Genomic DNA, 16,822 nt, shown 5'->3' with positions numbered 1-16,822 from the left:
TCTCGGCCGGCTTCCTCATACCGGAGAGCTGAATACACCGAGATCCTGTGGCTTTTCTTCCCAGACAGATGAATAGTTGTGTCTCAGTGTTTTTTCCAGTGATGAGCCACCTTATCCTTTTATAAAATGTGAGTGGCAAATTATGTGATTTAATAAATGTTTCCTAAAGTCTACACTTAGAAGTGCTTCTCCTGTTTACTTTTTGTCCTGCATAGAAACCAATCAGCTTCCAGTTTTTTTTTTTTTTTAAAGCTTTATTGAACAAGCTGAAGTTAGAAGCTGATTGGCTGCCATGCACAGCTGCAGCAGATGTTGCACTCTACAGTTTTTGTAAATCAACCCATTTGAGCTATGAATAGACTTTTTGTGATCACTTTTCACATATGATGTTTATAAATGGGTTTAGATGAGCATATTATTGCATAGGGTTGGGATAATATAGTAATTTATGTTTATATCTTCGCACACTGCACTGCCAATGGTTTATATGCGTATAGAGAGCTGTTGTAACACTTTAGGGGTGAGCTGTAGTGCAGATTTTTTCACTTTTGAGTCTATATTGATTACACAGCACAGAGTCTTTTTTATGGCTCCTAAAAAGCTGGTTGTATTTGTGAAAAAGGGTGACTGTGATTATGGCAGGCCAGATGAATGCCATTGATTGCCGCAAGAGCAAATAATCCTAAAGGATTCACCTTAATTAATCCTTCATAAATAGTCCCCTTAGAAAAGTTATGAGAGCTCCTTTAACCACTTTACCACCGGAGGATTTTGCTGTCTTACGTCTGGGCCACTTTTTGCGATTCGGCGCTGTGCGACTTTAACTGACAATTGCGCGGTCATGCAACGCCGTACCCAAACTAAATTTACGTCCTTTTTTTTTCCCACAAACAGAGCTTTCTTTTGGTGGTATTTGATCACCTGTGCGATTTTTTGATCATGCGCTATAAACAAAAAAATAGCGTTTATTTTGAAAAAATAACAATATTTTTCACATTTTTTTATATGAAATTCCCCCCCAAAAAAATGTAAAAATCTATTTTTTTTTTAATTTTTGGCCAATTTGTTTTCTGCTACCTATGTTTGGTAAACAAAATCACGATAAGCGTATTTTGATTGGTTTGCGCAAAAGTTATTGCGTTTACTAACTAAGGGAAAGATTTCTGTCATTTTTGGTGGTTTTTTTTTTAACGCGTAATGGCGGCGATCTGCGATTTTTTTTTGCGGGACTGCGACATTGTGGCGGACAGATCGGACCCTTGACTGACATTTTTGACACTTTTGGGGGTACCAGTGACATTACTACAGTAATCAGTGCTATACATATGCACTGTTACTGTAAAAATGACACTGGCAGGGAAGGGGTTAATTTTATTGGAGAGGGAGGGGTTAATGTATGCCTGGTGCTTACTAACGTGTGGGGGGGGGGTGACTGAGTGACACAGGGACAGATCGCATGTTCAGCTATGCTGAACCCTGCAATCTGACCCTGCCTGTCACTTAGGAGATCCGCCCGCTCTGTTTACACAAGCGGGCGGATCTCGTCACTCGATTCCCCGACGATCGGGGAAGAGCGGCAGCGATCACTGCCGCTCCTCCCCTGGCCCAACTCCCACCTGCAGGGGGAGGAGTCCAGCGACGTAGGTCTATGTCGCTGGACAATAACGAGCCACATTGCTGCAGTAGCAGCAATGTGAGCAGTGGGTAAGTGGTTAAAAATCCCTTTGAATGGAAAACCTCATGATTTTATAACCTACCTCCTACATTTCCCGGTTGTATCCCATCAGTATTATTTGATGAACCGTTACAGTAGCATCCATGAACTCCGTCCACAATTCCACATTCCTCATCAGGAGCGCAGTCCAATCCTGAGCAGCTATGATTAGATTCTGGAAGAGAAGGAACACATAGAAGGTGTAAGAACATACAAATCTATAAATCCATAATCTATAAATGAAGACAACATTGTGAACTCCTGTATTATGTGGGTACTTACCTGTACAATAGACAGAGCAGCCTGGTGTATCCTGTATCTTATACACATAAAATCCTTCCGGACACATTTTTACAGAAATATTGGAAGGTTGTGTACAGCAGCTATCCGACCCATTGGAACAAGCGGTACGATTAACAATGCCGTCACTGAGTGTAGGGTGGGAGCCGTTCATCCAAATGGGGTAATCAGTCCCACAGCTGTTTTCTGATACACAGGACTCAGGGATCCGCTGATCATATTCTCCTTTAAACCGATACCATCCATACAGGTAATCACAATGATACCAGGAATCACTATAATTATATCTATTAGAAGTGCTGCGCCAGGGGTCATTAAGTACGATGTGGTTGGAGCAAGGGTCAATGCAGGAATATGATCCAATGTACTTATTGCATTCTTTATAAGAGCCACACGGTGTTCCTTGTAGGCATTCATTGACCTCACAGTGTCTTCCATCTCCATAATATCCATCAGGACAAGTACAGGTGTAAGATCCATCATAATAATAATATGTACATACAGCTATTGGGTCACAGTCATTAAGAGAGCTGTCTGCACACAGATCAACCTCCACACAGCCAAATTCTGATTTATATTTGAATCCAGTGTAACAATTACAGGTGTAAGATCCGATAGAGTTCACACAGTCGGCATTAAAATAACTATAATAATAATTATAATTATAACAAATGTTGGTGTAATCGCCCTGACATTCATCCATATCGTTACAAGTCGTTCCATCTCCAGTAAATCCCTCTTTACATGTGCACTCCCCGTATCCTCCAAACTCCGAACAAGTGGCATTTGGGTGGCAGTCAGAATCTGAACAATTCCCTAAAAAAATAAAAATAAAGAGAGAATACTTTTTTTTTTGAGGGTGAGACAGATTTTCTATATAACAGAAACATAAAGTGGGCTAATGTCTGGAAAATCCTAATTCTATATGGTTGGGTGTCATAACACATTATTTCAACCAGGTACAATGGACAATGTTGTCCCCCCAAACCCCTCCTGCTCCACTGCCTTATGTCTGACCTCCCTTCTGGGCCACCTGGTTTATTAGATTTTGAAAACCTCTTCCCTGTCATTGTGACAAAGATGTCTGACCACAGGTCTGGTGTGTTGAATCTCTCCGGGGTTTAAAATATTCATAGGTGAAGATGTGATATCACAGCACTAGGTATATAGAGTAATAGGTGGACCACAGGTCAGGATGGGGGTCACTGGATCAGTGCAGGAGCTCAGACGGGTCCGGACCATCAATTATTTGAGACCCCATCCCCATTATTACCCCTCCGCCTACAATACTCCTAATACAAACAATGTATGACATGTATTAGTTGTATCGCACAGCTAGGCAATGTTAAAGACAATCAATGAGGCAGATTTGAAATGTATTCTTTTTAGGCAACTTCATTTATAAAGTCCTCCTTTGGCTGCTCATAAATTGTATGGTGACAAAATAAAACCCTTGACCACTTTGTAAAGCTGAACTCCAGGTTTATATGTCTTTAAGGCCCCGTTCACATAGGGGCGATCCGACTCGGGGGGGGGGGGGCGACCTCCGAGGTCGCGGTGCGAGCAGCGCGCCGCGACCTCGGAGCGGCCGCCACGGACTTCATAACATTGAAGTCTATGGCGGTCGCCTCCGGGTCGCCCCAAAGAAGCTCTGGACCCTTTTTCTAAGTCGGAGCGACTTGTGTCGCTCCTATTAGAACGGGTCCGCAGCTTCCCTATGGAAGGCGACCTACGGCGACCTGTAAGGCGACCAGGTCGCCTCACAGGTCGCCTTAGTGTGAACAGGGACTAAATGGTTTGTTTGGGCTAAACTGGCCCAAACAAGTTATATCCTTGACTAATAGATGTGCATGCTGGGAGTGTAGTATAATCTGTATGTAACATCAGCTACATACAGTATACAATAAAATATAATGTAATGAATACTAAAACAGAAATGTCCAGCACAAATCACATTCAGCAGCGCTCAATATGTCTCCCGGATGATCACCGTGGTGTTGACCGAATTCCGGATCTCACCTAAACGGACAGAACCTATGCAGGAACGGTGAGCAGGCCATCACATTGGGATTATCTATTACATGCTTGAATTTTTCTATCTTGATGTAAGCATATTGGATGTTGGGGGTTTTATGTTGGAGTGTGGGTACTAAATAAAGTTTTTTGAAACGGTATCAGACTATTGTGCCTCCTATCTTTCCAATGTTTTTATGGGTATGAGCTGATCACTGACTGAGACTGGAAAGCGGAGTTCTTCTGGTGAGAGCGGAGGTGGTCCGGAGAGTCAAGGGTTAAAGCAACCTATGCTTACAGGCGTATTACCATGTTATTTCTGGTGAGTGCCCACTCTTAAGGGGTCACTGATGGTGTGGTGAAGGTTAAGGCCGGATCAATTATTTCTGAGCACCGGGAACACCGAATATATAAGGAATAGCTGGTTTTTACCTTTAATAGAGACTGTTTTGGCGGTATAACTCTCTCATATGAGGACTATATGATCATGATATGTAGAAGACATATTGAGTGCTGCTGAATGTGATTAGTGCTGGACATTTCTGTTTTAGTATTCATTACATTATATTTTAGTCTGTTTCTCTTTTACAGTAGCTACGATCAGCAAAATTTTATGATATTTTATACCGGTTTTATCTATGGTTATGTGGTTTTTACTTTCAGAATTTTAAGCGCTGGGCTAGTGTTTGATAACCCCCCTGTGTTTTTCAACCACTTTTCTATTATACAGTATACAATGCTGTGTTCCACCAGTGGTACGGGGTTTTCCTGTCCTGTTTCCAGAGCAAATTCAAGTTGGGCTGCTCAGCCATTCATAAGAAGCTTTGTCTTTTTTTATGAATAAATGCAAGGTTTCCTCTGATTGGCTGAGGAGGAGATTGTGATGTCATCCTCCCTCTTCTTCATCTCAGCCAATCAGAGAAAGACTGGTACTCATTCCTAAAAATGCAAAGCTTCCTGTGAATGGCTGAGCAGCGCCCAGCCCGACTCATTGCTACATACAGTTTATACAGCGCTGACAGAGCTCACAATTCTTAGTCAAGGAACAGCTTGGCCCAACAAAAACTTGTTCAAGACATAGTAAACCTGGAGTTAGACTTTAACCACTTCTGGACCGCCCACCGTGTATTTACATTGGTTCTTTGACATTAAATACCGGGGTTAGGGCAGCAGCTAGCTGCCCTAACCCCGGTATTTTTTTACATAGCTGGCGATTCAGAATCTGATAAACTGGTCCTGGCAGGGGATTCACCACATGATCACTTTTGTGGGCAACAATGGGGTGTCCCCCCCCACCACTTCCCGTTTGCTTTCCCCACTTATCGGAGCCCTTAGTAGCAGCAAAAACGATCTGGCCCTGTGCAGTGATGGGCAGGAAGTGAGGGCAAGATGGGCTCCCACTCCACTCTATGGCCCTGGAGGACCAGAGCGACATCAAACGTCACTTCCGCCCAACAGCCTTAAAGGGCCCATTTTTTTTGTTTTGCTTTTTGTCTTTTTGACCCCAGATCTTACATTAAAGAGGACATGTCCTGGTTATTTCTATTACAAGGGATGTTCACATTCCTTGTAATAGGAATACAAGTGATCAAAAAAATGTTTTAACCATTTGCCGACCGCCGCACGACTATTTACGGCGGCGGTCAGCCCCTCACAGGCAAAGCGATGTAGGTCTACGTCGCTAGCCTGTGAGGCTCTAGGGAGCGAGCGCGCGCCGCCGGAGGCGCGCTCCCGCTCGGTCACGGACCCCCCGCGCGTGTGCCCAGCGAACCCGATGTCCGCCGGGCACTCGCGATCATCCGTTACACCGGGAGAAAGGCAGGCGGCTAATGTGAACAAAGCCGCCTGTCATTCTTCCCTGTGTAAGAATGGAGATCATATGATCCTGCTATGCAGGACCGTTGATCTCTGTTCTTACACCAGTAGCCACATCCAATCACAGTAATAAACACACCCCTAGGGACACACTTAACCCCTCCCTCTCAAAAAAGTTAACCCCTTCACTGCCAGTGTCTTTTTTACAGTAACAGTGCATATGTATAGCACTGATTACTGTAGTAATGTCACTGGTAACCCCAAAAGTGTCAAAAATGTCAGTCAAGGGTCCGATCTGTCTGCCGCAATGTCGCAGTCCCACAAAAAAAATCGCAGATCGCCGCCATTGCTCATTAAAAAAAAAAACAACAAAAATGACAAAAATCTTTCCCTTAGTTAGTAAACGCAATAACTTTTGCGCAAACCAATCAAAATACGCTTTTTGCGATTTTTTTTTTTTTTTTTACCAAACATATGTAGCATAAAGCAAATTGGCCTAAAATGTTTAAAAATTTTGATTTTTACATTTTTTTGGGGGGGAATTTCATATAAAAAAATTTGAAAAATATTGTTATTTTTGCAAAATTGACGCTCTTTTTTTGTTTATAGCGCATAATCAAAAAAATGCACAGGGGATCAAATACCACCAAAAGAAAGCTCTGTTTGTGGGGAAAAAAAAGGACGTCAATTTCGTTTGGGTACAGCGTTGCACGACTGCGCAATTGTCCGTTAAAGTCACGCAGTGCCGAATCGCAAAATAGGCCCTGGTCAGGAAGGGGGTAAAATCTTCCGGGGCTTAAGTGGTTAAAAAAAATTGTATTTTTTCCAAAAAAAATTGTGTTTGTAAGATCGCTGCGCATATATGATGTGACATAAAGAATTGCAATGATCTCCATTTTATTCTCCAGGGTCTCTTCTAAAACTGTGGCTCAGCCACCAGTGTGAAAGGACCCTAAATTTGTCACTTCTTTGCTGAAAAATTGCCCCTCAATGAATTTCTCTGAGATAAGCTATCAGGGTGTACAGGAAACATGCAAAATCTAAAACAAATCAACAAGACTAAGGCCATTTTGAGGCATTGAGGCCATTTAGTAGAAAACAAACTAAGAGAAGAAGCTTTGTTCTGTATAGATCTGGGGTGATGACCATGCTGGTATGACTTTCATCTAAAGACCGGTGATCTCTACACAAAACAGGAAGATCATGAAACGGCAAGATATAAATGTAAGAAAATCACAGTGTATCAAGCTTACCTGATTTATCCAACCCTGCAAAACATATAAAAATAAGAACATTAGATTTTTTTGTTTCCAACAGTTTATTGAAAGTATAAAACTTTACAGAGGGTCCCATATGGAAGAAAAATGTATTTCCAATATATTTAGGGAAAAATTATTTTAAAATATATTGAATATGGCCAAAATTGTAGCATTTCAAATATATTTCCAATATACCTGTATTTGGGAAAAATAAAAAGTTTTTTTTAAATATATTTTTAATATATTTTTCTTCCATGTGGGGTGTTACAGTGAACAATAAAACAACAGTATAAAGTCAAACAGCAAGTCGACAAGCATTACAGGGCGTAAGTAAAATGACAAAATCACAACATGTCTTCAGAGAAACAACAACGGGTAACCACACCTGTGGTTACACTACACCTGGGTGCAAGAGAGAGGTAGCCTTAAGAAGGGAATAAAGTTGGATGATGGTGTGGTTCTAGACCAAGGCTACTAACCGGTAAAAGGTCCTCAGGAAGTTGATAGTACTATTGTGTGGAGGGGAGGAGGACTACTAGATGAGAGCTGTCAGGTGCGAATGGAGTATGAATTACGATAGAGGATGCATGCTACACTTTGTTGCATTGTCGAGCATTCCAGTCGTCTCTGTCTACTTTATTCGGCATACTAGTGATAAGCCTAGTCAGTATGTGGGTGTGGATTCGTTGTAAGGGGAACAGGGGGAGGGAGGAGAGGTGGGCGAAGGGGAAAATGGTAGTTGGTCAGTAAGAAGAGGAAAGGTAGGAAAAAGGTAGAAGAGAGGAAAGAAAAAAAAAAAAAACCCAGTGCCTCCAGTTCTGCTACAGGTAGTGACGCTAACAGGAGATCTTGTGGTGGGGAGCGTAAATACGGTGCTGCCATGTATGTTGTCGGGAAGAACAGGATCAAAGAGGGTGGCGCGATCACTCAGTCATGTGAATTATATGGCTGAGGATGTGTGTCGTCTATAGCAGTGGTCCTCAACCCTGGACCTCAGGGCCCACTAATGCCTCGTACACACGCATCGATAGTTGGCCGTGAATTTTCGGTCAGCGTCCGATCGGCCGATTTTCGGCTTGTTGGTATGATGCTTTCGACAACCGACTCCGACTTTCTGGCCGAAAAAAAATCTGGTGTGCAGGCTATTAAAAATTTTTTGGCCGTCAACATAACGGCCGATTTTCCGTCAGTCAGTAAAGATTTCGGCAGACAAACATCTGATGAGCAAGACTGGGCATGCTCAGAGAAGAAAAGACACACGGAAAGTAAACCATCACTTCTGAAGTTGGTTTTTGTTGGCCGAAAAAATTTGTGCGCAGTCTAGAGTACATTTCAACCAACACAACAACACTGGACAAAAGACGGCCGATCGGTCGGCCAATAATCGTTGCGTGTGTACGAGGATTAACAGGCCAGGTTTGCAAGATAACTGAAATACATCACAGGTGATATAATTTGCTGCTCAGTGATTGCAGTATTCTAGTCTGCATCTCCCCAAGGTAATACTTAAAATCTGGCCTGTTAGTGGACCCTAAAGACCGGAGTTGAGGACCACTGGTCTATAGGGACAAGAGGCCTAAAAGGTAGGCTCCTGGTGTAACGCCAGGGAACTCATTCAATTGGCCCAGCATGAGAGAACATTCGATTTTATTCCTCAACATGTATCTCTTGCAATTGGCAAACTGACATTTTGCGACCGGTATGATTATACCATTCTCGTTTACACTCTGCACACAATCCATGCCCACATTTGATTGTACATTCTGCTGTACTACTTGCAGTTAGCATTATATCCATGCAGGAATGAGCGCCTGCTTTAACCCTTTTGCTGCCAGAGCTTTTTTTTTATTTCTTTTTTTATGCACACATGCTTAGAAAATCATTTGAGGCCTAAAGATTAGTTTAATCAATAAACCCAGAAGAGAAATCGCGCTAAAAAAGCCCTAAAAGCAGCTGGCACAACATTGATAGAAAGTGTGTAATAAATATAAATAAAAAGTGCCGCACTAAACAAAAACAGCATGCATAATGTAACATAAACAGCGATACATGTTAGTCCATATGCCCCTGAACGACATCAATTTATGATGAAACGCGTAGGGAGGAGCGGCATGCTGATGTCACTGTTACCTTAGATTCCCGGACGAATGGGTTTTTGTGTGTGTGCCGGCCTACACATGCAATTATAGGTGTTATGCTTGCATCTTTATTGCAAGTGTAACTTTTATTGATATGTACTTTGTGGAGCCTTTTATGTTTTGGGGAACTCCTATGACAACCATGTTGGGAAGAGCGGTGTGTCAAATTGGAAGACCCTCTGAAGCTTTAGAGACCCTGTGTCAGATACCTGGCTGGGAGCTGAGTGCAGAGTACCCCTGGAGATGGTGACTTGATGAATCAGATCTGCGGCGGAGAAGGTGGTCACAACCAATGGATATCTAGAAGTGCAGGCGGGTTATGCAAAAGAAAAGTCAGTAGCCAGGCCGAGGGTCAAACACTTGAGGTCAATCAGGAACAGAGGCAGGTAGAGTAGTTGGGGGCAAGCCAGGGTCAAACACCGGAAGACAAACAGAAAGAGGCAGGAGCAAGTCTATAAAGCAAGCCAGGTTCAAAGCCAGGAGAGAAGCCAGAGTAGGTCAGGGATAAGCCAGGTCGGTAACAGATAATCAAGCTGAAATTCAAGGCACAGGAAACACAGGATACTAACTGAAGCAAATCTAGCAATGAGTGATAGCCAGTGCTGATTTTATATAGGCCAGTGGATGCTGGTAATTAGGACGTACCGCGGCATACGCCAATGCGCCATTTTGGGCATTGGCGTATCTGCCAGGTCTCCTCGAAGTTCTTCCCTGACACCCTGGCTGGGTATGGAGCCACAAGCGCTTGTGACCTTTTGTTATAAGAGTTCCATGTAATTCGGTAAGCAAGTTTTTAAGTCTTTGGTGGTGGTGTTGACACACAGGATCACACTTCAAGGTGGTGGATGGTAGAAATACTCACCAGAAATATTATTACACATTTGTGGACTTTTTATGTTCATTTATTTAGTGCAAATTTAGAAAGTTTTACTGTATTTGAACTGTGCTAATATCTCACAGATAAGTTGCTGCTTGCACCTTTTGTTTATTATTTGCTATATATATAGTGCGTTTTTTTTTTCTTCTTCTTTTTATATATTTTACTGCTTGTGCAAGTGCACAGATAATACAAATATAGTCCCAAATGATGAATAAGTGTATAGAAAAAATACACCACAACACCTTAGGTGCTCCACCACCTTGTGCGCAGTAAAACTCTAATCAGAGCTAGTGGACTCTTTAAACATAAATAGGGTCAAATGCACTTGTATAAACAAAGAATAATAGTAGCGCTTGAAACAGTGTTAAAAAAGACTCTAAAATAAACCATAAAGAGTCCCCCAAGATGTCACTCTGGTAAGTGTTGAACTCCTCCCAGCATATGGAGAATAGTCCTGTAAAGTTATTCACTGTTGGTACATCAGAACATCTGTCCCCTGAGAATCCAAAACTCCAACAATTCACAAACCGCAAATCATTCGTGTAGTTCAACAGGGTCACCAGTATTCCACCACCAAGTGCAGGGGGGCAATAAGAAATGGCCACTCACCAGATCACGTTGCTCACTTACTCTCATAAGTGAGCACACCTCGCATATAATCAATGCCCACGTGAGTAGAGATCAGCAAGGGTTAAATCCAAGATTGGTTCAGTGGTTCTCTTCCTCTCATGCTCCCATGTGCGTGGAAAACAAAAAACATTCCCCACTAGTGCAATATGTCTGATAAGATTTTATTCAGAAAATACCAACACAGCATACATCGCACTCACTTGTAAAAAAAGTAGTAAAAGCTTATCTCGTGTAATGGCAGGTTCGGATCCTCCACTGCTACTGCGAAGTGGCTCCACGCCAGATCGGGTAGTCCCGGAAGTCCTCCGCTGTCGTAATCCGCGATTGGGTGCGTCGCCTGGCCACGCCCCGACGCGTTTCGTCACTTCCTGACTTCAACTGGGGGCGCGGCCAGACAAGCGCTCCCGATCTATTTATGCTTCGCCTCGCGGCGTCGCATCCAACGGTGAAGCAAACAGGTCACCCGGAAGGACAACTCGCCTCATGATACCGGAAATTGAAAGTAGACTGGGAACTTCCTGTCGGGCGATGCTGTAACACCACCTCTGCAGACACCCATACAGATGAGTCTGATCCTATTGGTAAACCCCGCCCCGGGCCATCCCAAATAGGCGTGCAGTCTAATCCAGTGACCTGCTGCTTCAATCACCTCGAGAACCATTGAAAGTCACTCAAACAAGTGAATAGCCATCCAATGGTATCTCGGCGCACTCACAATAGCATCCAATGTTGCAGGTTGCAATAAACACTGAAGTAACACAGATGCACAATTCAAAGTATGGCGAATTAGTGCGGACCAATAAAATATAAAATCTCATATGTGAAATATACTATAGCAAAGAAAATATTGCTAAAAATAGCACATAAAACAAAATTAAAAGGTCAGATATCAAATCCAAAACAGTGTATAAAATCAAATATCACTATCAAATAATTGAAATACATTCAATATGGTATAGGTTTTAAAAAACTGAACTGAAAACTGAAAAATCTTGGATATAGAATAGGGATGATGGTATGTATCTCTTCAAAAGTTACAGTCAAAAATAATAGACTAAGAGTCACTGATGAAACAATTGAGGTCAAGTTCGATGTTCAAACCCACCGGCGCGAGGGATTGGGTCAGGTAGATCCATTTAGTTTCGCACTTAGAGAGTTCCCTGACCCAATTAGCCCCTCGCCACGGTGGTGTGACTCGTTCAATGCCCCAGAATATCAGTTCACTGGGGTCCTGGTGGTGATGTTGTCGAAAGTGGGCTGATACATTGTGCTCCCGTTTGCCATTGATAATGTTGGTGATATGTTCACCAACACGAATTTTCAAAGTTCTTTTAGTTCTCCCTATGTACACCAACTTACATGGGCACATGAGCCCATAAACGACATGAGTGGTGTCGCATGTAATAAAGGATTTTATTTTAAATGTTTTATCAATGGCTGGGACAGAAAAAGATGTACGTCTTCTCAGATTATTAGGTGTAAGAGAGCATGCTCTGCACCTCCCACATGTGAATGAGCCTTTTAGGTCTGGAAAAAAGGCGATGTTAGGTGGATCAATCACCTTTCTCACCACACGGTCCCCAAAATTGGGGGCTCTCCGATAGATGAAAGAGGGGTTCTTGGGTAGGGCCGGGCCCAGGGTCCTGTCCATTTGCAGTATCGGCCAATGTTGTTTAAATATGGCTTCTACTTTCCTGTAGTCATTAGAGAAGTCAGAGAGGAAACTCCATTGTTTGGGGTCATTATCTGGTGCCCCGACTCTGACTCCCTGACTCAAAGGCCTAGGTGCTTCTAGAATGTTGGTAATCTCCCTGTCCAACACAGATTCCTCGTATCCCTTGGCCACAAACCTCTCCTTTAAGATTCCCACCTGATCCAAATAGTCATTTGTAGATGTGCAATTCCGCCTGACGCGTAAGAATTGCCCCCTGGGAATATTCTTAAGCCAGTTGGGGTGGTGGCCACTTTGTATAGCGAGGTAGCTGTTTCTATCCGTGGTTTTGAAGAATACTTTCGTGGAAAGGACATTGCGCTCCCTCTTTATTGTAACATTTAGGAAGTGAATTTCACTCTGACTGTAATTAAAGAGGTTGTACACCAAGAATTTTTTTTTTCTCTTCTTTACAACCTGAAAGAGAAACCCATAATGAGCTAGTATGCATCGCATACTAGCTCATTATGAAATACTTACCTTAGAACAAGCCCCGCCGTGCCGTCCGCTTACCTGTATGACGGGCGACATGTATAGTCGCCCGTCTTCCGGGATCGCGGCATCCGGCCATCTGATTGGCCGGAGCCGCGGTGACGTCACTCCCGCGCACGCGCGCGGGAGCCGACGGTCACGGCACGGGGCTCTGAAGGAACGGCACAATCTGCCGTTCTTTCAGAGCGCATGCGCCAGTGACGTCACTGGCTGCATTAAAGGTAAATATCTCCTAAACGGTACATGTTTAGGAGATATTTACAGTACCTATAGGTAAGCCTTAATATAGGCTTACCTATAGGTACAACTTCCTGAGGAGGGTTTACTTCCTCTTTAAACTCAAGTCTTATGTTATTCTGGTTGCTGTTCAGGTGCTGCATGAAGGCCATGAGGTTTTGCTCCGATCCCTCCCAGATGAAGACAATATCATCTATAAACCGACGATAGTATCTTAGCTCGGGTCTAATGATGTTAAACACAAATTTGTCCTCCCACTCTGCCATAAAAATGTTGGCCAGACTGGGAGCAAATTTGGTGCCCATTGCCACGCCAGTTCTCTGGCTGTAGAAATTACTGTCATGCCAGAAATAATTATGGCCCAGGCAAAAATGCAGGGCTCTTCCAATAAAAACCTTTTGTTCCCATGGCAGGTCATCTCTTTTGCTCATAGCCCAATTGAGGGCCAACAGAGCATCGTCATGTTGGATGATGGTGTAGAGGGACGACACGTCGGCCGTCACTAAGAAGGCCGGCGAGTCGTCCCTCAGCAACACATCATCCAATGACAGGAGCAGGTCAGCTGTGTCTTTAAGGAATGCCTTAGTTCTAATCACACTGGTTTGTAAGAACTTATCCAGGTATTGGCCCAGTCTGGCATTCACTGACCCTATCCCGTTGACAATGGGCCGAGGAGGTGGGTTTTCTGGGTTTTTGTGAATTTTCGGTAATGTGTACAAAATAGGGATACGGCAAGCACTGGGGAGTAAGAAGTTCCTCTCCTTTTTAGTTAGAACCCCCTCCTTAAAACCTAAGCCAACTAGGATTTCTAGATCCTTCACAAAGTTGGCAGTGGGGTCACCTGGTAATCTGGCATAAGTGAGGTCATCTTCCAACATCACCTGTATTTGGTTGTGATAAAAGGACTCATTCATAATCACAACACCACCTCCCTTATCCGCAGGGCGGATGATGATCTCCTTCCTAGCCTCCTACTATTATTCTTTGTTTATTTATCACCAAATATACTGCTTATTTGTTTAAGTAGCTGCTACATTGGCTTTAACTTTTACCAGCCGGTGTGCTGGTGCTTCCTGGAGCGCGGAGACTAATTCACAGTATAGGCGTAAGACTGAGGAATTTTTTACATATAAATGCACTTGTATATCCATGAAATTTCAGCTTGGAGAAATATGCCTCCTCTGGGTTTCCGCTACATCTTCATGGGTGCTCCATCCACCAAAGGGGCGCAGAAGACCTCCCGATGAAGTCAGATGTGACGAAATGCATAGGGTGAAGCTATCACTCCTGATGTCATCATTCATTTCATAACCAGGAAGGGGCAAGTCTGTATCCCTGGACCAGTCTCCTATAGGTAAGCACTGATTGTTTAAACTTTGTAGGTGGTTTGTACTTTTTAATAAGTGCTATCAGTGTTGTCATGCGGTTATACGCTATGTGGCTCTCCCGACTCTTTTCCCATGTCATGGATGAATACCTTTAGTTGGTGGATGGAGCCTCCATGAGGATGTAGAGGAAACCCAGAGGGAGCATATTTCCCCAAGCAGGGACCACATCGATATACAAGCGCATTCGACACTTTTTATGTTTAACCCCCTTAGCGGTATCCCCGAGCGTGACTCGGGGTGGATTTTTCCTGCTACTATCGGTATCCCCGAGTCACGCTCGGGGTAGATGTGCAGAGCGTGCATCGCTGTCTCTTACCTTCTCCTGGCGATCCAGGGATGATCTCCCATTGCTGTGATTGCCAGCCGAGATCCCCGCCGCTCGTCCGTCGGTATGATGACTTCCTGGTTCCGTTCCCTGCAGCAGCATTGCTGCATGGGAGCGGAACTGGGAGGGAAATTCAAACGTTGCACAAAACACAAACACATAACATTTATAATATATATATATAATATATAACGCATGAATTATAATCTAATCAATAATCTAATTTTATTATATAATATAATATTATATATATATATATATATATATATATATATATATATATATATTATAATAAAATTTGATTATTGATTAGATTATAATTCATGCGTTTGTGTTTCAAATTGATCACATCTGGGATGTCTACTAGAGTCTTGTTTTGGTCAGGTTTAAGTCAGTAATTACTAAGAATTGTAGGCCTATAATACATAACGCCAAATTTCCATGCAAAAAATTGTACCGCTTTTGGTGCATAATTCCTGACATAATCATACCGCCAGGGAGGTTAAAGAGTTCACTAGCTCTGGTAAGAGTTTTACTGTGCACAAGGTGGTGAAGAACTTAACATGTCGTGGGGTTTGGAGTATCAAATGATTGTGCATATGTTTGTTGTAAATGACTTATGATCCACTCTACTGCCCGACATTCTCTGTCTTCACTGCTTTCTCCTTCAGTCACAATGAAGAGAAATGAGCACTGGGAGGAGCCTCCCTTTCATACCAGAGGCAGTGGAAGCCTTTCCACCACCAGGGCTCCTTCACATGGGTGGCCAGAGGGCAGTAAAAACAGGCAGCTGAATTTTTACATTAAATCCAGATGGCCTTGCATGCATGTACTGGTTGAGATGCTTTGCTTCCCAGTTGTGACATTTTTAACTCAGGCAGCAGAGTTTGACAGGTGGCACTGCCTTGCAAACTCACAATTTAAGATCAAAGGGGCCGAGCCGCAACCGTGATTCAAACTATTGTAAATTTTAAAAAAACAGTCATCAGGAGTTGGCAGTTGCATGTCCCAAATCCCTGTCAGCCACTGCTATTCTTCCCTCTCAAAAGCGATCCACTGCAAATAGATTTTCAGAGAGGAGAAAGCATTACTGCAAGTCTGAAAAGAAGCCTCATTGCTTGGTCCTGTGGAAACACTTGGATTCTAGAAGGCAGAATCTGGATTCAGACTTGGCTATCTAAATCCGTGAAATTTGGTCTGAAATTAACAAAATCCAACTTTTAGAATTAACACTATTCAACAAGTTATTGGAGAGAACCTGTGAGGTTAAGAATTATTCATATACAATGAGATGATATAACTTACCAGTAAATCCCAATATTTGAATAAAAAATGATGAATTCCCCTGAAAATTCAGAATCCAGGATCCCGCTGATGGACTTTTAATCAAATGGGAACTAAGAATATTATAGTGAACTTCGGTATGTTCAAGGTAAAAATTAGGATTAGGATTTTTTTCAAATGCAAACATGCCTCCTACATTAAAAATTAAAAAATCCAAATGAATACATGTATAAATAAGTAAATAAATATACTGAAAAAAGGCTAATAAAAGCATATTTTAATCACATTTTATTGGTGTAATGTTCCAACAATATAGCTTATTTCTGTGGGGGGAGGGCGGCACACATTCTTTTGGTTGAAGAATTTCAGATACAAGGTTTGAGATGATAATTGCCATACATGTAGAAGTTCAATCCCAACCAATGCAACAAATTCTACAATTTCTACAATCAACACCAATGTCTGGATTTTATACCAACCACAAAATATTACCTCCCTCGTAACACCAAGCTGTCAAGATGCCTTACATTTCCCTTATTATTAATTATATTATATAGCAGAGATCTCCACACTTTCTACACAAAAGGACAGAATTTAGGGGGACCTGACTTTGGCCAGTGGGAGTAGAAAATGCCC

At 42.7% G+C, this 16,822-nt stretch overlaps 1 protein-coding gene across 1 annotated transcript; it reads right to left on the bottom strand.

The window, feature by feature from the left end:
• Positions 1-1,932: 1,932 nt before the first annotated feature.
• Positions 1,933-16,373, bottom strand: LOC309558455 (uromodulin-like; the record flags this gene model as incomplete). Its single annotated transcript, XM_082261527.1, has 3 exons — positions 1,933-1,947; positions 2,010-2,830; positions 16,208-16,373. The coding sequence occupies 3 exons, from the start codon at positions 16,371-16,373 to the stop codon at positions 1,933-1,935; spliced, it is 1,002 nt and encodes a 333-aa protein (XP_082117653.1).
• Positions 16,374-16,822: the final 449 nt, after the last annotated feature.

This window comes from Pelophylax lessonae (genome assembly GCF_965119305.1).
Source record: "Pelophylax lessonae genome assembly, chromosome: 6".
In the NCBI taxonomy this organism is placed as follows: Eukaryota; Metazoa; Chordata; class Amphibia; order Anura; family Ranidae; genus Pelophylax; species Pelophylax lessonae.
This window is presented reverse-complemented; position numbering and strand designations above follow the sequence as displayed.